The 23512-nt window shown below is 47.4% G+C and overlaps 1 protein-coding gene across 15 annotated transcripts in view; it reads right to left on the minus strand.

The window, feature by feature from the left end:
* The window catches only part of crebbpb (CREB binding protein b), a 279436-nt gene that overhangs the window by 12132 nt on the left and 243792 nt on the right, over nucleotides 1–23512 (minus strand). For all 15 annotated transcript variants that reach the window (XM_072481408.1, XM_072481399.1, XM_072481406.1 and 12 more), the window contains 2 exons: nucleotides 13250–13417; nucleotides 1558–1719 (listed from right to left, as the gene is read on the minus strand). In XM_072481408.1, the coding sequence (XP_072337509.1) occupies nucleotides 1558–1719; nucleotides 13250–13417 (330 nt within the window). The remainder of the gene's footprint in view (nucleotides 1–1557; nucleotides 1720–13249; nucleotides 13418–23512) is intronic.

The raw sequence follows: 23512 nt of genomic DNA on the forward strand, positions 1-23512 counted from the left end.
AGAGGTGAACAGAGACCTGCGGACGTGTGATTCGTTCCCGCTCTCCCTGGTGGGAAGGGTGCAGACAATAAAACTGAACGTGCAGCCGAGATTCCTCTTCCTATTCAGATCCCTCCTGATCTTCACCTCCAAGGCCTTCTTCACCAAAGTAGATAAATTAATTATGCCGTTTGTGTACGTGGAACCCCCCCCCAGAATACATAAGAGCGTCTCACAAAGAAGGAAGAATATGGGGGGCCTGGTGCTGCTGCATCTCCTATTCTACCACTGGGCAGCAAACGCAGAAGGGTACGGGAGAGGGAGAGAGCCGGAGGCAGAATGGATGTGAATGGAGACCTCCTGTATGGGGACATTCCACCAAGCACTGGCCATGGCCCCACTCCCATTTCCCCCAGCCAAATGCTCGAGAATCCCAGTGGTGGTGGCCACGCTATGGACATGGAACCAGCTCAGGCACCATTTCTGCTGCGGCACCCGTCTGCAAAACCCATAAATTCATCCCGGCAAAAATTGACACCTTCAAAATGTCAAAACAGGACGAAGGGGTACTGTTAGTGGTTGACCTGTACGTAGATGGCAGAGTAGTGCCCTGGGGGGACTAACAGAAAAGCTCCAACTCCCGAAAGGGAATGAGCTCCAATACCTACAACTGAGGGACTTCTTCCGCAGAGACATTCCCCCAGTTACCTGGACACATCCTACTGGACAGACTACTGGCAGCGGGCGAATTAGGGGACGGTGACTGTGCCAACATGTATGGACGAATGTTAGAGGAGGTAAAGGCCCCTCTGGATGAAACACAGAAAAGGTGGGGGAGGTGCTGGGCATGGCGATGGGGGGGGGGGGGGGGGGGGGGATGAGCGCATGAGCGGGTTCTTCCCAGAGGTGGAGTACAAATGTGAGCGGTGCCAGCGAGGCCCGACCAACCTCTTCTCGGGTACTGGAACGCCTCCTTCGAAGTCATGTCCAGGGATGTGAGGGTGGAACCATGCCTGCTAGTGCCGCTCTTTAGGGTGTAGGAACAGCCAGAACACTTAACGGTTGGAAGGACAGATGCCCTAGCCTTTGCCTCCCTGACGCCCACTGGAGACCCCAGCTGGAGATCAGCAGCGCCACCCAAGGCTGCAAGCTGGCTGTCAGACTTGGCGGAATTCCTCAAATTGTAGAAAATAAAATTCGTCATCAGAGAATTGGAGGCAATTCACCAGCTTCTTTGAAGACTTGTTTGAGACCAGCATCTTTTCTTTTTGATATAAATACAAATGAAAATGGGCGGTATGTGGCGCAGTGCTGTCTACAGCGCTGAGGACCCAGGTACGATCGCAGCCCCGGGTCACCGTCTGTGTGGAGTTTGCATATTCCCCAAAAAATACTTAAAAAAAAAAAAAAAAAAATGAATCCTCGCTATTCATCTCCCCCTTCGACCTTAAGGGGTTCTAGCTTTAAAAATAAAACACGCACTTAAAAAAACGATCAGTCACTATTCACAAAAGACCAGGGTACTGGGGAAAATAAAATGGTGTTCTGGTAGGTAGAATTTAAAACTGTCCTCAGTACCTCTTTGTGCTTTTCCATGGTGGCATACAGCTTCTGCGACAAGTCGTTAGCTACATTCGGCATTCCAGGCTTTTTCTTGTTGGCTCGGCTAATGCTGCTTTTATTCTTATTTGTTTTCTTGTTGTTCTTTTTCTTCGCATTTTTGCTGTCTCCTTTCTTTCCCTAGAATAGGTTTAAAAGGATATTTAAACTATTTTAGATGCCTAATATTGAGTAGTAATTCACTACGACTGACCTTCCAAAAGTAACAATTTTCCGTACGGCTTTATTTCTATCACATAAATATAGATGCTAGGTATTTGTGCTTGAATTCTAGTTAACTGCAGACTTTCTTGTCACAGTAAATAGAGCCGAGAACATAAGAAAAAGGAGTAGCAAACCATATGGCCCATTAAGTCATGGCTGACTCATAGCTGAACTACCTCAACCGCATTTCCATGTCCACTCCCTTGATTCTTACAAGGGGGTCTCTCAGCCTTGAATATAGTCATGATGTGGAGATGCCGGCATTGGACTGGGGTGAGCACAGTAAGAAGTCTGACAACACCAGGTTAAAGTCCAACAGGTTTGTTTCGAATCACTAGCTTTCGGAGCACTGCTCTTCACTGAATGAAGAGGTAGGTTCCAGAAATATATATATATATATTGACAGAGTCAAAGATGCAAAACGATACTTTGAATGAGAGTCTTTGCAGGTAATTAAGTCTTTACAGGTCCAAACTCCAAACGGAGCAACTGGAGAGAGGGATAATCACAGGTTAACGAGGTGTGAATTGTCTCAAGCCAGGAACACTACAGAGAGTTACCCGCAGATCCGACCAAGGAACATACCTGCCAATTCAACAGACAGATCAAGACCTTGGATCCAGACACTCAGTCCTCTCATCCCACGTACTCCCCACATTGGAGATCTCTACTGCCTCCCGAAAATACACTAGGCCAACACACCAGGCTGTCCTATCGTATCAGGCAATGGGACTGTGTGTGAGAACCTCTCTGGCTACATCGAGGGCATCTTGAAACCCATCGTACAAGGTATGCCCAGCTTCTGTCGCGATACGACGGACGTCTTACAGAAACTCAGCACCCATGGACCAGTTGAACCAGGAACATTCCTCGTCACAATGGACGTCTCAGTACTCTACACCAGCATCCCCCATGACGACGGCATTGCTGCAACAGCCTCTGTACCTAACGCCGACAACTTCCAATCTCCAGACGCAATTCTGCAACTCATCTGCTTCATTCTGGATCACGCCTTCACCTTCGACAACAAGTTCTTCATCCAGACACATGGAACAGCCATGAGGACCAAATTTGCACCTCAATATGCCAACATCTTCATGCACAAGTTTGAACAAGACCTCCTCACCGCACAGGACCTTTAATCAACATTATACACCAGATACATTGATGACATTTTTTTCTTTGGACCCACGGCGAAGAATCACTGAAACAACTACACGATGACATCAATAAGTTCCATCCCACAATCAGACTCACCATGGACTACTCTCCAGAATCGGTTGCATTCATGGACACACTCATCTCCATCAAGGACGGTCACCTCAGCACTTCACTTTACCGCAAACCCATGGATAACCTCACGATGCTCTACTTCTCCAGCTTCCACCCTAATCACATTAAAGAAGCCATCCCCTATGGACAAGCCCTCCGTATACACAGGATCTGCTCACACGAGGAGGAGCGTAACAGACATCTACAGACGCTGAAAGGTGCCCTCGTACGAACGGGATATGGCGCTCGACTCATCGATCAACAGTTCCAATGCGCCACAGCAAAAAACTGCACCGATCTCCTCAGAAGATCCTTAGGGCAGCACGGTAGCATGGTTAGCACAATTGCTTCACAGCTCCAGGGTCCCAGGTTCAATTCCCGGCTTGGGTCACTGTCTGTGCGGAGTCTGCACGTTCTCCCCGTGTGTGCGTGGGTTTCCTCCGGGTGCTCCGGTTTCCTCCCACAGTCCAAAGATGTGGTTAGGTGGATTGGTCATGCTAAATTGCCCATAGTGTCCAAAATTGCCCTTAGTGTTGGGTTGGGTTACTGGGTTATGGGGATGGGGTAGAAGTGTGGGCTTGGGTAGGGTGCTCTTCCAAAAAAGAGCCGGTGCAGACTCGATGGGCCGAATGGCCTCCTTCTGCACTGTAAATTCTATGATAAGACAAACACGGGACACAGCCGACAGAGTACTCTTCGTCGTCCAGTACTTCCCCAGAGCAGAGAAACTACGACATCTTCTTCGCAGCCTTCAACACGTCATCGATGAAGCCGAGCATCTTGCCAAGGTAATCCCCACACCTCCACTACTTGCCTTCAAACAACCGCGCAACCTCAAACAAACCATTGTTTGCAGCAAACTACCCAGCCTTCAGAACAACGACCATGACACCACACAACCCTGCCATGGCAATCTCTGCAAGACATGCCAGATCGACATGGGTACCACCGTTACACGTGAGAACACCACCCGCCAGGTACATAATCGTGTGACTTGTCCAACGTTGTCTACCTCATATGCTGCACAAAAGGATGTCCCGAAGCGTGGTACATTGGCGAGACCATGCAGACGCTGCGACAACGGATGAACGGACATCGTACGACAATCGCCAGGCAGGATTGTTCCCCTCCAGTCGGGGAACACTTCAGCAGTCAAGGGCATTCAGCCTCTGATCTCCGGGTAAGCGTTCTCCAAGGCGGCCTTCAGGACGCGCGACAACGCAGAATTGCAGAGCAGAAACTTATAGCCAAGTTCCGCACACGAGTACGGCCTCAACCGGGACCTTGGATTCACGTTGCATTACATTCACACCCCACCATCTGGCCTGGGCTTGCAAAATCCTACCAACTGTCCTGGCTTGAGACAATTCACATCTCTTTAACCTGTGATTATCCCTCTCTCCAGTTGCTCCGTTTGGACCTGTAAAGACTTAATTACCTGCAAAGACTCACATTCAAAGTATCATCTTGCATCTTTGACTCTGTCTATATATATGTTTCTGGAACCTACCTCTTCATTCACCTGAGGAAGGAGCAGTGCCCTGAAAGCTAAGTGATTCGAAACAAACCTGTTGGACTTTAACCTGGTGTTGTAAGACTTCTTATTGAATACAGTCAATACACAATCATCTATGGTACAGAATTCCAAAGATTCATAAATATCCTCTGTAAATAGATTTCTCATCTCAATCCTAAATAATCCTAGAAAGACAGGGAAAACAAACTCTCAGTATCTATCCTGGAAAGCTCCTTCAGAATCTTGTATGCTTCAGTAAGACCACCTCTCATTCTTCTAAACTCCACAGTTTATAAGCCAAATTTACTCCGTCTCTCTTCATAGGACAACATCGAGAATTCCAGGAGCCAATCGAGTCAATCTTTGCTGTACTTTTTAAAATATGGAGTCCAAAACTGTGCTTGGTACTCTAGGTGTGGTCTTGTTGAAGTCCTATGCAATTGTAGAAAGTTCTCCATGTGTATTCCAGTCCCCTTTTAAGAAAGGCCAGCATGTCACCTGCGTTAATTGCTTGCTGAACCAGTATGCCAACTTTCTGCGATCCTTGTACAAGTACACCCAAACCTCTCTAAACATCAACATTTAAAAGTGTCATGCCTTTTAACAAATATTCTGCTTTTCTGTTCCCATTACCAAAGTCAAAAACCTCAGACATCTTGACATTAGACTGTCACCATTTTGCCCAGTCACTTAACTGGTATATAAGGTGCAGGAGAGGAGCCGGAGATTTAAAAGCGGGAGAGGAGCCGGAGATTTAAAAGCGGGAGAGGAGCTGGAGATATAAAAGCGGGAGAGGAGCCAGAGATTTAAAAGCGGGAGAGGAGCCGGAGATTTAAAAGTGGGAGAGGAGACGGAGATTTAAAAGAGCGCGAGAGGAGCCGGAGATTTAAAAGTGGGAGAGGAGCCGGAGGTTTAAAATTGGGAGAGGAGCCGGAGATTTAAAAGAGCGCGAGAGGAGCCGGAGATTTAAAAGAGCGCGAGAGGAGCCGGAGATTTAAAAGAGCGAGAGAGGAGCCGGAGATTTAAAAGCGGAAGAGGAACCGGAGATTTAAAAGCGGGCGAGGGAGGAGCCGGAGATTTAAAAGCGGGAGAGGAGCCGGAGGTTTAAAAGCGGGAGAGGAGCCGGAGGTTTAAAAGCGGGAGAGGAGCCGGAGGTTTAAAAGCGGGAGAGGAGCCGGAGGTTTAAATGCGCGAGAGGAGCCGGAGATTTAAAAGCGGGAGAGGAGCCGGATATTTAAAAGCGGGCGAGGAGCCGGAGATTTAAAAGCGGGAGAGGAGCTGGAGATTTAAAAGCGGGCGAGGAGCCGGAGATTTAAAAGCAGGCGAGGAGCCGGAGATTTAAAAGCGGGAGAGGAGCCGGAGATTTAAAAGCGGGAGAGGAGCCGGAGATTTAAAAGCGGGAGAGGAGCCGGAGATTTAAAAGCGGGAGAGGAGCCGGATATTTAAAAGCGGGAGAGGAGCCGGAGATTTAAAAGCAGGCGAGGAGCCGGAGATTTAAAAGCGGGAGAGGAGCCGGAGATTTAAAAGCGGGAGAGGAGCCGGAGATTTAAAAGCGGGAGAGGAGCCGGAGATTTAAAAGCGGGAGAGGAACCGGAGATATAAAAACGGGAGAGGAGCCGGAGAATTAAGAGCGGGAGAGGAGCTGGAGATTTAAAAGTGGGAGGGGAGCCGGAGATTTAAAAGCAGGCGAGGAGCCGGAGATTTAAAAGCGGGCGAGGAGCCGGAGATTTAAAAGCAGGCGAGGAGCCGGAGATTTAAAAGCGGGAGAGGAGCCGGAGATTTAAAAGCGGGAGAGGAGCCGGAGATTTAAAAGCGGGAGAGGAACCGGAGATATAAAAACGGGAGAGGAGCCGGAGAATTAAGAGCGGGAGAGGAGCTGGAGATTTAAAAGTGGGAGGGGAGCCGGAGATTTAAAAGCAGGCGAGGAGCCGGAGATTTAAAAGCGGGAGAGGAGCCGGAGATTTAAAAGCGGGAGAGGAGCCGGAGATTTAAAAGCGGGAGAGGAGCCGGAGATTTAAAAGCGGGAGAGGAGCCGGAGATTTAAAAGCGGGAGAGGAGCCGGAGATTTAAAAACGGGAGAGGAGCTGGAGATTTAAGAGCGGGAGAGGAGCTGGAGATTTAAAAGTGGGAGGGGAGCCGGAGATTTAAAAGCAGGCGAGGAGCCGGAGATTTAAAAGCAGGAGAGGAGCCGGAGATTTAAAAGTGGGAGAGGAGCCGGAGATTTAAAAGCGGGAGAGGAGCCGGAGATTTAAAAGCGGGAGAGGAGCCGGAGATTTAAAAGCGGGAGAGGAGCCGGAGATTTAAGAGCGGGAGAGGAGCTGGAGATTTAAAAGTGGGAGGGGAGCCGGAGATTTAAAAGTGGGAGAGGAGCCAGAGATTGAAAAGAGCGGGAGTTCAGTAAAGAGCAGAGAGAAACTGAAGAGTGATGCCACAGGAGGGCTGTGATTGGATTGGCCAAGAGAGGACCTGCTGGTAAGTAGTGGTAACCGGTAAGAAGTTTTTCTTTTCATTGTCTGTTTTTTTGTATTCTTTGTTTTTTGGCATTGTAGTTGTATAAGTTAACCTAAGGGTTAAGACATGGCAGGAGATCCCAAACCGTTGTCATGCTCCTCGTGTACGATGTGGGAGTTCAGGGAGATGTCCACTGACCCTGGGTCCTTCATGTACAAGAAGTGTGTCCAACTGCAGCTCCTGTTAGACCGCCTGACGGCTCTGGAGCTGCGGATGGACTCACTTTGGAGCATCCGCAATGCTGAGGACGTCGTGGATAGCACGTTTAGCGAGGTGGTCACACCGCAGGTGAAAATTACTGAGAGAGATAGAAAATGGGTGACCAAAAGACAGGGCAAGAATAGGAAGGCAGGCAGTGCAGGTATCCCCTGCGGTAATCTCCCTGCAAAACAGATATACCAATTTGGATACTGTTGAGGGAGATGGCTCACCAGGGTAAGGCAGCAGCAGCCAGGATCAGGGACCGTGGCTGGCTCTGTTGCGCAGGAGGGCAGGAAGACGAATGGCAGGGCTATAGTGATAGGGGACTCAATCGTAAGGGGAATAGACAGGTGGTTCTGCGGATGCAATCGAGACTCCAGGATAATATGTTGTCTCACTGGTGCAAGGGTCAAGGATGTCTCGGAGCGGCTGCAGGGCATTCTGGGGGGAGGGGGCGGGTGTGAACAGCCAGCTTTCGTAGTGCACATAGGCACCAACGATATTGGTAAAAAACAGGATGAGGTCCTACGAGCTGAATTCAGAGAGTTAGGAGTTAAACTAAAAAGGACCTCAAAAGATAGTAATCTCAGGATTGCTACCAGTGCCACGAGCTAGTCAGAGTAGAAATGTCAGAATAGATAGGATGAAGGCTCGAGAGATGGTGCAAGAGGGAGGGATTCAAATTCCTGGGGCTTTGGAACCGGTTCGGGGGGAGGTGGGACCAGTACAAACTAGACGGTCTGCACCTGGGCAGGACTGGAACCAATATCCTCGGGGGGTTGTTTGCTAGTGCTGTTGGGGAGGGTTTGAACTAATGTGCCAGGGGGATGGGAACCGATGCAGGAATTCGGAGGGAAGTAAACGGGGCAAGAAACAAAAAGCAGTCAGGGGAAAGTGTAAGGCAGAGAAGCCATAGTTAAAAATCAAAAAGGGCCACAGTACAAGGTACAGTGACAGGGGAGAGTGTGAAATGGGAGGTGGTCAATGCAGGATTGAGGGTGTTGTACCTAAATTCGCGCAGTATACGGAACAAGGTACGTGAGCTTGTTGCGCACATTGAAATTGGCCGGTACGATGTTGTGGGCATCACAGAGATGTGGCTACAAGGGGATCAGGGCTGGGATCTAAATATCCAAGGATATATGTCCTATCGAAAGGACAGGCAGATGGGCAAAGGGGGTGGGTTGCATTGTTAATAAGGAATGAAGTTAAATCGATAGCAAGGAACGATACAGGATCAGAAGGCATGGAATCTCTGTTGGTAGAGTTGAGGAATCGCAAAGGTAAAACGACCCTGATGGGAGTTATGTACAGCCCCCCTAGCAGTAGTCAGGATGGGGGGCAGAAAATAAATCAGGAGATAGAAAAGGCATGTAAAAAAGGCACTTTTACAAAAATCATGGGGGACTTTAATATGCAGGTGGACTGGGAAAATCAGGTTGGTAGTGGATCCCAAGAAAAGGAATTTGTGGAATGTCTAAAAGATGTTTTTTTTGGAGCAGCTTGTGAAGAGCCTACTCGGGAACAGGGAATTCTGAATTTGGTGATGTGTAATGAGGCAGACTTGATTAGGGAACTTAAGGTGAAGGAACCCTTAGGGAGCAGTGACCACAATATGATAGAATTTATCCTGCAGTTTGAGAGGGAGAAGCTGCAACCAGATGTAACGGTATTACAATTAAATAAGGGTAACTACAAAGACACAAGGGAGGGGCTGGCCAGAGGAAAAGGAACCTAGCAGGGAAGACAGTGGAACAGCAATGACAGGAGTTTTTGGGGGTTAAGAGGGAGGCACAACAGAAATTCATCCCAAGGAGGAGGAAACATGCTGAGGCGAGGACAAGGCATCCATGGCTGACGAGGGATGTCAAGGACCAGCATAAAAGCTAAAGAAAAAACATACAAAGTGGCGAGCATTAGTGGGAAGCCAGAGGATTGGGAAGTCTTTAAAAGCGAGCAGAGGACAACTAAAAAAGCAATAAGGGGGGGAGAAGATGAAGTATGAGTGCAAGCTAGCCAGTAATATAAAGGAAGATAGGAAGAGTTTTTTTCAATGTATAAAAGGTAAGAGGCAAAAATAGACATTGGACCACTGGAAAAGTAATAATAAGAAACAAAGAAATGGCAGACGAACGGAATAGTTACTTTGCATCAGTCTTCACGGTGGAAGACACTAGTGGCATGCCAGAGCCAGAGCTCCAGGGGAACCAGGGGGCAAAGGTGAGTGCAGTGACCATTACTAAGGAGAAGGTTCTGGGGAAACTGAAAGGCCTGAAGGTGGATAGGACTACACCCCAGGGTCCTAAAAGAGATAGCTGAGGAAATTGTGGCGGCATTGGTGATGATCTTTCAGGAATCACTGGAGGCAGGAAGGGTCACAGAGGATTGGAAAGTGACTAATGTAACACCACTGTTTAAGGGAGGGAGGGAGGCAGAAGATGGGAAATTATAGGCTGGTTAGCCTGACTTTGGTCATTGGTAATATTTTAGAGTCTGTTATTAAAGATGAGATTGTGGAGTACTTGGAAGTGCATGGTAAAATAGGACTAAGCCAGCACGGCTTTGTCAAAGGGAGGTCGTGTCTGACAAATCTGTTAGAGTTCTTTGAGGAGGTAACAAGGAAGTTAGACAAAGGAAAACCAGTGGACATGATTTATTTATATTTCCAGAAGGTCTTTGACAAGGTGCTGCATAGGAACTGTTAAATAAGTTAAAAGCCCATGGTGTTAAGGGTAAGATCCTGGCATGGATAGAGGATGGGCTGACTGGCAGAAGGCAGAGAGTGGGAATAAAGGGGACTTTTTCAGGATGGCAGCCGGTGACTAGTGGTGTGCCTCAGGGGTCTGTGCTGGGACCACAACTTTTCACAATATACATTAATGATCTGGAAGAAGGAACTGAAGGCACGTTTGCTAAGTTTGCAAATGATACAAAGATCTGTAGAGGGACAGGTAGTATTGAGGAAGCAAGGGGGCTGCAGAAGGATTTGGACAAGCTAGGAGAGTGGACAATGAAGTGGCAAATGAAATACAATGTGGAAAAGTGTGAGGTTATGCACTTTGGAAGGAGGAATTTAGGCATAGACTATTTTCTGAATGGGGAAATGCTTAGGAAATCAGAAGCACAAAGAGACTTGGGAGTCCTTGTTCATGATTCTCTTAAGGTTAATGTGCAGGTTCAGTCAGCAGTTAAGAAGGCAAATGTAATGTTAGCATTCATGTCATGGCTAGAATACAAGACGAGGAAGGTACTTCTGAGGCTGTATAAGGCTCCGGTCAGACCCGATTTGGAGTATTGTGAGCAGTTGTGGGCCCCACATCTAAGGAACGATGTGCTGGCCTTGGAAAGAGTCCAGAGGAGGTTCACAAGAATGATCCCTGGAATGAAGAACTTGTCGTATGAGGGACGGTTGAGGACTCTGGGTCTGTACTTGTTGGAGTTTAGAAGGATGAGGAGGGGATCTTATTGAAACTTACCAGATACTGCGAGGCCTGGATAGAGTGGACGTGGAGAGGGTGTTTCCACTTGTAGGAGAAACTAGAACCAGAGGACACCATCTCAGACTAAATGACGATCCTTTAAAACAGAGATGAGGAGGAATTTCTTCAGCCAGAGGGTGGTGAATCTGTGGAACTCTGCTGCAGAAGGCTGTGAGAGGCCAAATCACTGTGTCTTTAAGACAGAGATAGATAGGGTCTTGATCAATAATGGGTTATGGGAGAATGCAGGAGAATGGGGATGAGAAAATATCAGCCACGATTGAATGGCGGGGCAGACTCGATGGGCCGAGTGGCCTAATTCTGCTCCTATGTCTTATGGTCTATGGTCTTATATCCCTTTAGTCGTGTGTGTCGTCCTCATAGCCTTTATTCCCATTTAGCTTTGTACCATCTGCAAATTGTATACATTACTGTCGACTTCATCCAAGTCATCCAGATTGCAAATAACAGAGGCCCGGGGGCAGCATGGTGGCGTTGTGGTTAGCACTGCTGCATCACGGAGCCAAGAACCCGGGTTTGATCCCGCCCCGGGTCACTGTCCATGTGGAGTTTGCACATTCTGTGTGTCTGCGTGGGTTTAACCCCCACAACCCAAAGACGTGCAGGGTTGGTGGATTGGCCACGCTAAATTGCCCAGTAATTGGAAAAAATGAATTGGGTACTCTAGATTTTAAAAAACCGTATTCTCTTTGTGCCAGCTGTAATATTGCACTTCAAGCATCTTTTGCACTTGATCCAATTGACCAGGATCTAAATTCACATTAGACCAGTACCACAGCAGTTATTAAAATGTGAGTCACAACTTTAAATGGCCACCAGGTTCTGAAGGGCAACCATAACCAAAATAATGAGCCTCTCCGCTGATTCCATGTGAAGACTGAATTTCAAATTTCCCATCATAGATTCTGCATTGTTTAAATGTGGTGAAAAAGATCAGTTTGTAAAATCAAGGTTGGGTCATGTGTAGATGCAAAACTTGAAACGAGTGCTCCCATTCCCCATGCAAGAATTTTTATTTGTTCGCTATGACTGAATTTGAACAGCAGGAACAAGGGAAAGTGCTGCTTGCAAAATATCAGGTGGTCAGCCAGGCATCAACTGCAGATTGGTGAAGTTCCTCATCGGTTTCCAGCTTGTGTGTGAAGACTAAAGCAAATCTCCATTGCAGAACTACAGAATAGTTACAGCATAGAAATAGGCCATTCAATCCATCACGCTCGTGTCCGCTCTCTGTGGGAGCAACTCACCTAGTCCTTGCCTTTATCCTGCAAATTTTTGTTATTTTTATAAAACATTTTATTAAGGCATTTATAAATGTTTAACAACAATTTCAAGAGGAAAAACAACAAAGTAACACCCACCCAACCAACAACCACACCCAGTCAACATGGCTTACATACACAGTTTGCCAGTCCCCTCCCCCACTAACTAATCCTGTCTCAACCATCCTCCCCCCCCCTACCTCCTCCTGTAAATATTATTTTTAAGATAATAATTCAATTCTCTCTTTAAATCCAGGATTGAATTTGCCTCCACTACACTCTCTAGCCTGCATTCCAGATCCTAACCACTCACTGCAGGGGAAAAAAAGTTTTTCCATAGAAACTAGGAGCCGGAGTAGGCCATTCGGCCCTTTGAGCCTGTCCTGCCATTCAATATGATCATGGCTGATGTTCGAGCTCAATGCCATATTCCTGTTTTCTCCCCATACCCCTTGATGCCATTAAAATCTAAAAAAAATATCTATCGCTTTCTTGAGTACATTCTGTGACTTGGCCTCCACAGCCTGCTGTGGTAAAGAATTCTACAGGTTCACTATCCTTTGAGTGAATAAACATTTCCTCATCTCAGTCTTAAATTATCTACTCTGTATCCTGAGACTGTGCCCCCTGGTTCTAGGTTCCCCAACCAGGGAAAACAGCCTCCCTGCATCGAGTCTGTCCAGCCCTATTAGAATTTTATATGTTTCAATCAGATCTCCTCTCAACCTTCTAAACTCTAGTGAATATAGGCCCAGTCAAACCAATCTATCCTCATAGGATAGTCCCGCAAACCCCAGTGAACCTTCGCTGCACTCCCTTTATGGCAAGTATATCCTTTCTTAGGTAAGGGGACCAAAATTGTATGTAGTACTCATATTGCCATTGCTTTTTGTGCAAAGTACCTATAATTGGTGCCTTCTGGTTCTTGAGCCTTTACCAGCAGGAACAGTTTCTCTCTATCTACTCTGTTTAAAAACCCTCACGATTTTGAGCATCTATCTCAAATCTTCTCTGAATCTTAAGTAACAGAAAATGCTGGATAAACTCAGCAGGTTTGGCAGCAGCTGTGGAGAGAGAGGACAGTTAATGTTTTGAGTCCATATGACTCTTCTTAATCTTCTCCAATCTAATCAAAGTAACAGTGATCCATAAAACCCCGAGGACAGTCTCCTCACAAAACTCACATCAGGGGCTTCACTGGGTATGCTGTTCTCTTCCCTCTTGCGTTCTTCTTCTTCTTGCTCCAACTCTTTTATGCTTTCTTCCAGGACATTGGGCCAAAAGTCACCCTCAAAATAAGGCAACTCATTTGCACTGGTCAGCCGGTCCTCTGTTGCTTGTTTGAAGATATCCTGCCAGGAAAGTAAGAAGAAATAAACAAACACATGCAATTTCTTGGGCTACAGGAAGCAAAGGAGCCTTTGATTAAGCTTGTACAAGTAGGGAAGATTGGGCAAGGAATGGCGTAGAATTGAACAGTATGTTATTTCAATGGGCAGAAACATGTTACCGTCCACAACCAAATATATACCAATTATTAAAGAAGATTCATTTGCCTCAAATCTAATTATCACTATTCTTTAGGAAGAAGAGTCATCTCTGAATATGTGAAACTTTCCCTGTATTTAAGGTAAGTTTTTTTTTCCAGTTTTTGATAAGTTACAGAAAGTTTCATGTTTCACTGTATTCAGAGTAATTTGCTGAGCTTTAAGTGCTATCTGGATAACAAAGCATTTGTACGAGTCTTGTGCTAGTTATGAACGCCAATTAGATTAATTTGGCTGACTTCAAAAAATAATCTGCATTTAAAATCAATTGGATTAGTGAGAGAGAATCGATGGGCCAAATGGCCTTCTTCCGCACTGTAAATTCTATGATTCTATGAAATAGATAACTGATTGTTTGAATAAACTAGTCTGTAATCAAGTTTAAGCAGGAGGAATTGAGCAGCGTATGGGTATAAGGGACTATCAACAAACAAAGTGTGTTGTAAAATGCCTGAATCATAAGACTGTAAAATTTTAACCTGGCAGAAACCTTCTCTTTTCATGCATCAGTTAATATGATTTTCCATCCTGAACATTAAATACTTTAAAGCTACCTACTACACAACTGTATTATTATAAACCAGAGACCAATTTAAGTTGTTACAGGCCACGTGCATTGCACTCTGTTAACAGCTGATGTAGTACCCTGGCTCTTGGGTAAGATGGAGAAAATACATGTGTCTGAAGGAACCATTCAGGTTATTACATATACAGATAGATATTTTTGTAGTTTGAATGGATAGTATTATCAATTTGAGGCAGTGGCGTAGTGGTATTGCCATTGGACTGGTGACCCAGAGTACCCAGGGTAATACTCTGGGGACCCGGGTGTGAATACCGCCATGGCAGATGGTGATAATTGAATCCAATATCTGGAATTAAAAGTCTAATGATGAGGATAAAACAGTCGTTGATTGTCGTAAAAACACCAGCTGGTCCACTAATGCCCTTTGGGAAAGGTAATCGGCAGTCCTCACCTGGTGTGCCCTACATATGACTCCAGATCCACAGCAATGTGGTTGACTCTTAAATGTCCTCTGAAATGGCCTAGCAAGCCACTCAGTTGTATAAAAAACAATACAAAGTGAATAAAAAGGAAGGAAACAAGATGTATGGCATCGACTCAGGCACTGTAAACGACAATGGCAAATTCAGCCCCGTCAACCCTGAAAAGTCCTCCTGACTAACAATGGGCCAAAATTGGGAGAGCTGTCTCAGACTAGTCAAGCAACAGCCTAACATAGTCATATTCACATGTCCCAGACACGACCACCACCAGCAGAGGTGGTGGCACAGTCAGGAGGGAGTTGCCCTGGAAGTCTTCAACACTGACTCAAGACCCCATGAAATCTCATAGCTTCAGGTCAAACATGGGGCTTCTGCTGATTACCACATCAGCTGATGAATCAGTACTCCACAATTTTGAACATCACTTGGTGCAAGCACGGAGGGTGGCAAGGGCACAGAATGTACTCGGGATAGGGGGCTTCAATGTCCATCACCAAGAGTGGTTCGGTAGCACCACTACTGACTAAGCTGGTCAAGTCCTAAACGACATAGCGCATAGACATAGCTCTGTGTAAGTTGGTGAGGGAACCAACAAGAGAGAAAAACATACTAGACCTCACCCTCACCAAACTGCCTGCTGCAGACGCATCTGTCCATGACAGTATCGGTAGGAGTGACTACCGCTCAATGTCCCGTCTTCACATTGAGGATACCCTCCAGGGGCTGGTATAGCACAGGGCTAAATCGCTGGCTTTGAAAGCAGACCAAGATAGGCCAGCAGCACCGTTCAATTCTCGTACCAGCCTCCCCGAACAGGCGCCGGAATGTGGCGACTAGGGGCTTTTCACAGTAACTTCATTTGAAGCCTACTTGTAACAATAAGCAATTTTCATTTCATTTCATTGCGTTGTGTGGCACTACCACCGTGCTAAATTGCAGATCTAGCAATTCAAAACTGGGCATCCATGAGGTGCTGTGGGCCATCAATAGCAGCAGAGTTGTACTCGGCCACAATCTGACACCTCATGGCCCGGCATATCTCGCACTCTTATCATTACCACCAAGCATAAAGAAATGGGAGGTGTCAACCTGGTGAAACTACAACACAGGTCTACTTACATGCCAAACATCACAAGCAGCAAGTGATAGACAAAGCTAAGCGATCCCACAACCAAAAGATCAAATCTAAGCTCTGCTGTCCTGCCCTATCCGCTTATGAATCGTTGTGGTCTTGATAGCAATAGGACGGATGTAGACAGGTAAGATCTTGGGGCAAGATGGGTTCCTTGTTGGGTTTTACAAGAAGTTTGGGGGACAGCTGGTGCCGTTATTATTGGGGTTGTTTGAGGACTCTGTAACATGGGGTTCCCTACCTGAGATGCTGGTGCATGCATCAATTTCACTTCTATCAAATAAAGGATAAGGACCTTGTGGAATGTGGGCCGTACCGCCCTATTTTAGAATCTACAGCACGGAGACAAGCCCATCGGCCCAAACTGGTCCATGCCAACCAAAAGCCCATCTAAGCTAACCCCATTTGCCTGCATTTGGCCGACATATTTCTAAACCTTTCCTATCCATGTATCTGTCCAAGTGCCTTTTAAATGTTGTCAATGTCTCTGTCTCAACCACTTTCCATTCACTACCACTCACTGTCTTCTTTCGGCCAGCCAATTCTGTATCCAGACAGCCAAATTTCCCTGTATCCCATGCCCCCTAACTTTCTGAATGAGCCTACCATGGGCAACCTTATCAAATGCCTTATTGAAATCCATATACACCACATCCACTGCCTGACCTTCATCAGTGTGTCTCGTCACATCCTCAAAGAATTCAATGAGGCATGACCTGCCCCTCACAAAGCCGTGCTGACTATATTTAATCAAACTATGTTTTTCTAAATAATAGTAAATACCATGTGAAACTGTATCAAAGGTCTTACTGAAGTCCATATAGACTACGTCTATCGCCCTGCCTTCATCAACCTTCCCGGTCACTTCATCAAAGAACTCTGAACAAATTTGTAAGTCATGATTCTCCCATGTACAAAGCCGTGTTGACTACTCCTAATCATACCCAGTGTTACCAAATGCCTGTATATCTTATCCCTCAGAATTCTCTCTAGTAATTTACCCACCACAGATGTTAGGTTTACCGGTCTATAATTCCCAGGTTTTTCTTTGCAACCCTTCCTAAATAAGGGCACATTTGCTACTCTCCCATGGCTGACAATGATGCAAATATCTCAGTCAGGGCACCTGCAATTTCTTCTCTAGCCTCACAGTGTTCTTGGATATACCTGGTCAGGGCCAGGAGATTTATCCACTGTCATACATATGAAAAAAACAACATTTTATTAAGGCATTTATGATTTTATGATAACAAAAAATACAAATGTAAACATAGTTCAGTGCATAACACCCCCCAACCAACAACCATACCTGGCCAATATGGCGTATACACACAATTCCCCAATCTCTCCATTTCCTCTCGCTGATCCCGCCTAACCTAACCTAAACTAACCCCCCCCCCCCATTGTATCTGCTAACAGTTTTGTTTTCCCCGAAGAAGTCCATAAACGGCTGCTACCTCCGGACGAACCCTAACATTAAGCCTCTCAGGGCAAATTTAATTTTCTCAAGCCTCAGAAACCCAGCCATGTCGCTACCACATATTCCTGATTTTGGGGGCTCAGAGTTCCTCAACGATAATAGGATCCGTCTCCGGGCTACCAAGGAGGCAAAGGCCAAAACGTCAGCCTCTCTCGCCACCTGGATCTTACGACACGCCAAAGATCGCCATCTCTGGACTTGGGGCCACCCTCGTTTTTAGCACCGTGGACATGACGTTGGCAAATCCATGTTAGAATCCCCTAAGCTTCGGATATGCCCAACACATGTGGACATCATTTGCGGGCCCTCCCGCACTTGTCCTCACTGTCATACATTTTAATACGTCCATCACCTCCTCTACTGTAATGCAAACTGTCCCCAATATATCGCACTAACCTTCCCAGGTTCCCAAGTCTTCATGGCTTTCTCCAGGGTAAACAGAGGAGAAACATTCATTGAGCCCTCGCCCATCTCCTGCGGTTCCACACGTGTCCACTTTGGTCCTTGAGGGCTCCTAATTCTCTTTCTAGTTATTCTTTTTCCTTTAATATACATAAATAATCCCTTTGGATTCACCTTAATCCTCTCAGCCAAAGCTACCCCTTTTTTGCCCTCCTAATTTCCTTCTCAAGTATACTCCTGTATCCCCTGTACACCTCCAGGGAATCCCTTGATTCTAGCTGCTTGTACCTAATCCAAGTCTTCTTCTTTCTCCTGGCCAAAACCTCAACATGTTTCATCATCCAGGGTTCTCTACTCCTGCCAGCCTTGCCCTTTACCCGAAGGGGAAGATATAGACACTGAACTCTAGCTATTTCACTTTTAAAGGCCTCCCACTTGCGGAGGTCCCTTTGCCCTCAAACAAGCTGTTCCAATCAACTCTTACAAGCTCCTGTTTAATTCCATCAAAATTCGCCTTGCCCCAATTTAGAACTTGTACCTGTGGACCAGTTTTGTCCCTTTCCATAACTATTTTAAAATTAATAGAACTATGGTCACTGGTCCAAAGTGGTCTCCCACCGTCACCTCAGTCACTTGCCCTGCCCTATTTCCCAAGACTAGGTCAAGTTTAGCCCTTTCCCGAGTAGGACTCTCAACACACTTAACAAATTCCACCCATCTAAGCCCTTAACACTATGGCAGTCCCAGGCTATGTTAGGAAAATTAAAACCCCCTACTATGACAACCTGACTACTCCTGCAAGTTTCCCCAATCTCCCTGCATATTTGTTCTTCTAATTCCTGTTGACTATTTGGGAGACTATAGTACAACCCCAATAAGGTTCGTGGGCAGCACGGTAGCACAAGTGATTAGCACTGTGGCTTCACAGCGCCAGGGTCCCAGGTTCGATTCCCCGCTGGGTCACTGTCTGTGCGGAGTTTGCACGTTCTCCCCGTGTCCGTGTGGGTTTCCTCCGGGTGCTCCGGTTTCCTCCCACAGTCCAAAGACGTGCAGGTTAGGTGGATTGGCCATGCTAAATTACCCGTAGTGTCCATAAGGGTTGGGAGGGGTTATTGGGTTGCGGGGATAAGGTGGAAGTGAGGGATTAATGTGGGTCGGTGCAGACTCGATGGGCCGAATGGCCTCCTTCTGCACTGTATGTTCTATGTAAAGAGTCGCCCTATGTAAAGGTCGCCATCTCCATCTTATTTCTAAGTTCCACCCACAAAGCCTTGCTGGATGATCCATCGATTATTTCATCACTGACTACTGCTGTGACACTCCCCTTAATCAAAAATACAACTCCCCCTCCTCTCTTTCCTCCACCTCTGTCCCGTCTCAAGCATCTCTACCCTCGAACATTAAACTGCCAATCTTGTCCCTCCCTTGGCCTTGTTTCAGTTATGGCTATAGTAGCCCAGTCCCACGTACCTATCCATGCCTCGAGTTCATCAGCATTACTGGGAAGCCCTCTTGCATGGAAGTAGATACAATTTAACCCAACAGGTTTTCCCTGCTCCCTGCCGTTCTAATGCCTATCATATCTATTCAGCTTGCTGTGGCTGAGTATGCATCTCCATTTGCTTCCCTGCTGAAGATCCCACCCCCCCTGCCAATCAATCTGCCCCACATGATATTGGTCCCTCTCCAGTTCAGATGCAACCAGTCCCTCTTAAACATGTCACTGCTACCCCAGAAAAAATCCCAATGATCCAAGAAGCTGAATCCCTACCCCCGTACCAATTCTTTAGCCACGCATTCATCTGCCATATTCTCCTGTTCGTATCCTCAGTAGCACATGGCACTGGAAGTAATCCAAAAATTACCACCCTCTAGGTCCTGCTTCTTAACCTCTAGCTCTCTATAATCACTCCTTAGTACCTCATCCCGATTTACGTAATTTCTCTGCTTAATATCACGCCAAGATACTAACCAAGGTGTTACCACTGAGGCCGGAACCATGTCTTCCTCAGGTTAATGGGGAAGATCAGACGGGTTTTGTCAAAGGCCGGTAATTGTCATCTAATGTGCGGCAATTGCTAAATGTGGTGCTTTCCCCGTCTAAGGGGCCTGATCCAGAGATAATTGTTGCATTAGATGCCAAGAAGGCATTCAATAGGGTAGAATAGGAGTATCTTTTTGCGGTCTTGGAGAGATTCGGGTTGGGGCACAAGTTTGTGTCTTGGATGCAACTGTTGTACAAGGCCCCAACAGCTAGTGTCTGCACCAATACCACGAGCTCGGGGTACTTCCAATTAAATAGGAGAACAAGGCAGGGGTACCATATGTCCCCTCTCTTGGCTGCATTGGTGATGGGGCCTTTGGCCATTGCCCTGGGGGCTTCAGATAAGTGGAGGGGATAGTGAGGGAAGTGGTGTCCCTGTATGCTGCTGATCTCTTACTTTATGTAACGGACCCGGCCCACATCATGGGCGATATAATGGAGCTGCTGAGGAGCTTTGGCTCTTTTTCATGCGACAAGCTAAACTTGGAAAAAGGCAAGTGCTTTTCAGTAAACCCCTCGGGGAAGGGAGTTAATCTAGGGGCGCTACCTTTTCGTAAGGCTGGTTCCAGCTTTAGGTACCTGGAATCCCAGTAGCCTGAGATTGGGCCTGTCTCCATAAACTGAACTGTGCGAGTTTGGTAGGCAGGGTCAAGACCGATCAGCAAAGGTGGGATAGTCTTCCTCCGTCTTTGGCGGGCAGGGTCCAGTCAATTAAGATGAACATTTTGCCAAGATTTTTGTTCTTGTTCCATAGTTTGCTGGTCTTTCTCCCCAAATCCTTTTTTGGGGAGCCAGAAAATTGATTATGTCCTTTATACGGGCAGGCAAGTCTGTACGGCAGTCCTTCAAGGGATAGACAGCCAGGGGGCTTGGTGTTGCCGAAGCTGATATTTTACTGCTGGGCAGCTAATGCGGAGGTGTTGGGTTGGTGTAGTGATACGGGAGCCATGTGGGTGGAGATGGAATCAAAGTCGTGTATTGGGTTCGGTCTGTGGGCATTAATGATGTTGCTGGAGCGAGTTAAGGCTAGGTGGGAGGAGGAGTTAGGGCCCATATTAGGTGGCGAGTTGTGGAGTGAGGCCCCGAGCAGGGTGAACATCATGTCCTCGTGTGCAAGACTTGGTTTAATCCAACTCAAAGTAGTTTTTGGGCGCACCTGACTAAATTCAGAATGAGCCGCTTCTTTGCAGGGGTGGAAGACAAGTGTGAGCCCTGTTGAAGATATCTGGCTAACCATGCCCACATGTTCTGGCCTTGCCCCAAGCTTGTGGGTTTCTGGGTCTCCCTTCTTTAGCATCATGTCGGCGATTCTGAAATTTTTTGAGTTGGAGCCCTGTCCCTTACTGGCCATATTTGAGGCGTCAGGACCTGCCGGAGCTGCAGACGGGCGTGGGGGCCGACGTCTTGGTTTTCGCCTCAATGATTGCCTGGAGGCCAGTTTCTCCGCCCAGTGCCTCAGTGTGGATAGGAGATCTGATGGAGTTCCCATACTTGTGCTCCAGAACTTACCGTGCCCCTAGCCAAGCTGTTCCAGTACAGCTACAACACTGGCTTCGACCCGGTAATGTAGAAAATTTCCCAGGTCCGTCTTGCGCACAAAATGCAGGATAAATCCAATCCGGTCAATCACCATCTTATCAGTCTACTGTCAATCTTCAGTAAAATGATGGAAGGGGTCATCGACAGGGCGATCATGCGGCACTTAATTCGCAATAACCTGGTCACTGACGCTTAGTTTGGGTTCCACCAGGGTCACTCGGCTCCTGACCTCAAGAAAAAAGCCGTGGTTCACACATGGACAAAGGAGCTGAACTCCAGAGGTGAGAGTGACTGCCCTTGACATCAAGGCATCATTAAATATGGCAATACTGACAGCACTTCCGGTGGAGACTATGAAGGAGTAGGTCGCACATTTGGTGGCTCCCGTTTCGGTCGGACTTTTGGACCTTTTCTCCTGACTTTTTTGCGCTTTTGAGTGAGGAACTGGCAAGCAATAGTACTCAGGCACTGGACCCATACAGAATTGTATGGACCTAAGAAGCCAGAGGGACCGGAAACAGCAGAAGAAGTGGTCGAGTAAGGGCACAGTGGAGGCTGTGAGAGAGACCAGCATGGCTGGTGTTCAGAGCAAGGAGCCGACAGCCCAGCCCACAATGGAGCAGCTGCTGCAGACTATGCAGGAGGGCTTTTTGGCTTTGAAGCGTGACAACTTGGAGCCGCTTCAGAAGTCAATTGATCGGATGGGAAAAAGGCTGGATGATCAGGCTGATAAGCTCCAGCAGTTGGAGAAGTCAGTGGAGGAACAGGCTGACTTTCAAACAGGGGCAGATGTGGAAATTCGGAGGCAAAAAGTGCTTCTGGAAAGGCTGGAGGACCTGGACAACAGATCTCGCCGGCAGAACGTGAGAATCGTGGGCCTCCCGGAGGGGGCAGAGGGGCGAGACGCTGCCGCATATGTAGAGGGTATGTTTCAGAGGTTGCTGGGGAACGAAGTGTTCCCGCGCCCGCTGGTGGTGGACGGGGCACAGAGTGCAGATGAGGCAGCCGTGACAAGGGGGTCTGAGTGCAGATGAGGCAGCCGTGACAAGGGGGCCCCCCACGAGCGATGGTGGTACGCTTTCACAGGTACCTGGACAAGGAACGGGTGCTGCAATGGGCAAAGAGCACATGAAGCTGTATTTGGGACAATACCACCCTGCGTGTACACCAAGATTTGAGCGCGGAGGTGGCCAGGAGGAGGGGAGGCTACAGGCAGGTGAAGGAGACCATGGGAAATTCAGGCTGCTTTTTCTGGCGCGACTGTGGGTTACGTATAAGGGTCAGCAGCACTATTTCGAGGAATGCGAAGAGGCGATGGACTTCGTTAAGAAGCAAGGGCTGGCCCTGAGCTGAGGACGTTTGGACTCATGTTAGAGCTTTTAAGTATATGTGGTGTCTCTCCCGTTTTGGGATGTATCTTTTTTTTTGTGTGTTTGTTTTTTGCGTGCTCTTTGCATGGTTTACCTGAATGTTTCCTGTTTGGGCTTTTGCTTAGTTGCAGTTTGGCTGGGGGGGAATTAATAAAGAAAACAGTTAAAAGGTTTGGGTTAAAATGGATGCTTCAGGGGAACTTTGTGCAATTTTTTTTCTGTGTCTGTATGGGAAGGACTGAAGAGGGCCTGTTATTTCTTATCTCTTTTTTTCTTGTTTAACTTGAATTGTGCTATTGTGGGGGTTGTTTATGACTTGTATAGAGTGTTTGCTTAAGTAGGGCTGATCTGGGGAAGTGGTGTGGAGGGGTCGGGGGAAGGGGTGACTGGGAACAACCGGTGGGAGACGGGCTGGAGCCGAGGCTGGGAGCCCCAGGCTAGCTGAGTGCAGCTAGTCAACGGGAGCCGAAGTGGGGGGTGTCCATATAGTTAGATTAGGGCAGGGGTTAGGTGATAGGAGGGTGTTGTTGGGGCGGGGGGGGGGGGGGGGGGGGGGGGGGGGGGGGGAGAGAGAATTGTTCTGCTGACGGGGATGGAAACTGGGCATGGTAACAGTGAGGTCATGGGTGGAGCCGGGCAGGGGGCGGGCCAGAGAAAGCGTGACACATGGCTGGGGGGCTGGCCAAGGAAAGTGGATGGCTGATCGACAAGGGGGGGGGGGGGGGGCGAAGTGCCCCCAACCAGGCTGATCACCTGGAACGTTAGAGGGTTAAACGGGCCAGTGAAGAGAGCGTGTGTGTTTGCACATCTGCGGGTTCTGAAGGCAGACATAGTCTTGTTGCAGGAGGCGCACCTGAAAGTGGCAGACCAGGTTAGGTTAAGGAAGGACTGGGTCAGTCAGGTCTTCATTCGGGGCTTCATTCTA

Source organism: Scyliorhinus torazame, chromosome 17 (genome assembly GCF_047496885.1).
Source record: "Scyliorhinus torazame isolate Kashiwa2021f chromosome 17, sScyTor2.1, whole genome shotgun sequence".
Classification (NCBI taxonomy): Eukaryota; Metazoa; Chordata; class Chondrichthyes; order Carcharhiniformes; family Scyliorhinidae; genus Scyliorhinus; species Scyliorhinus torazame.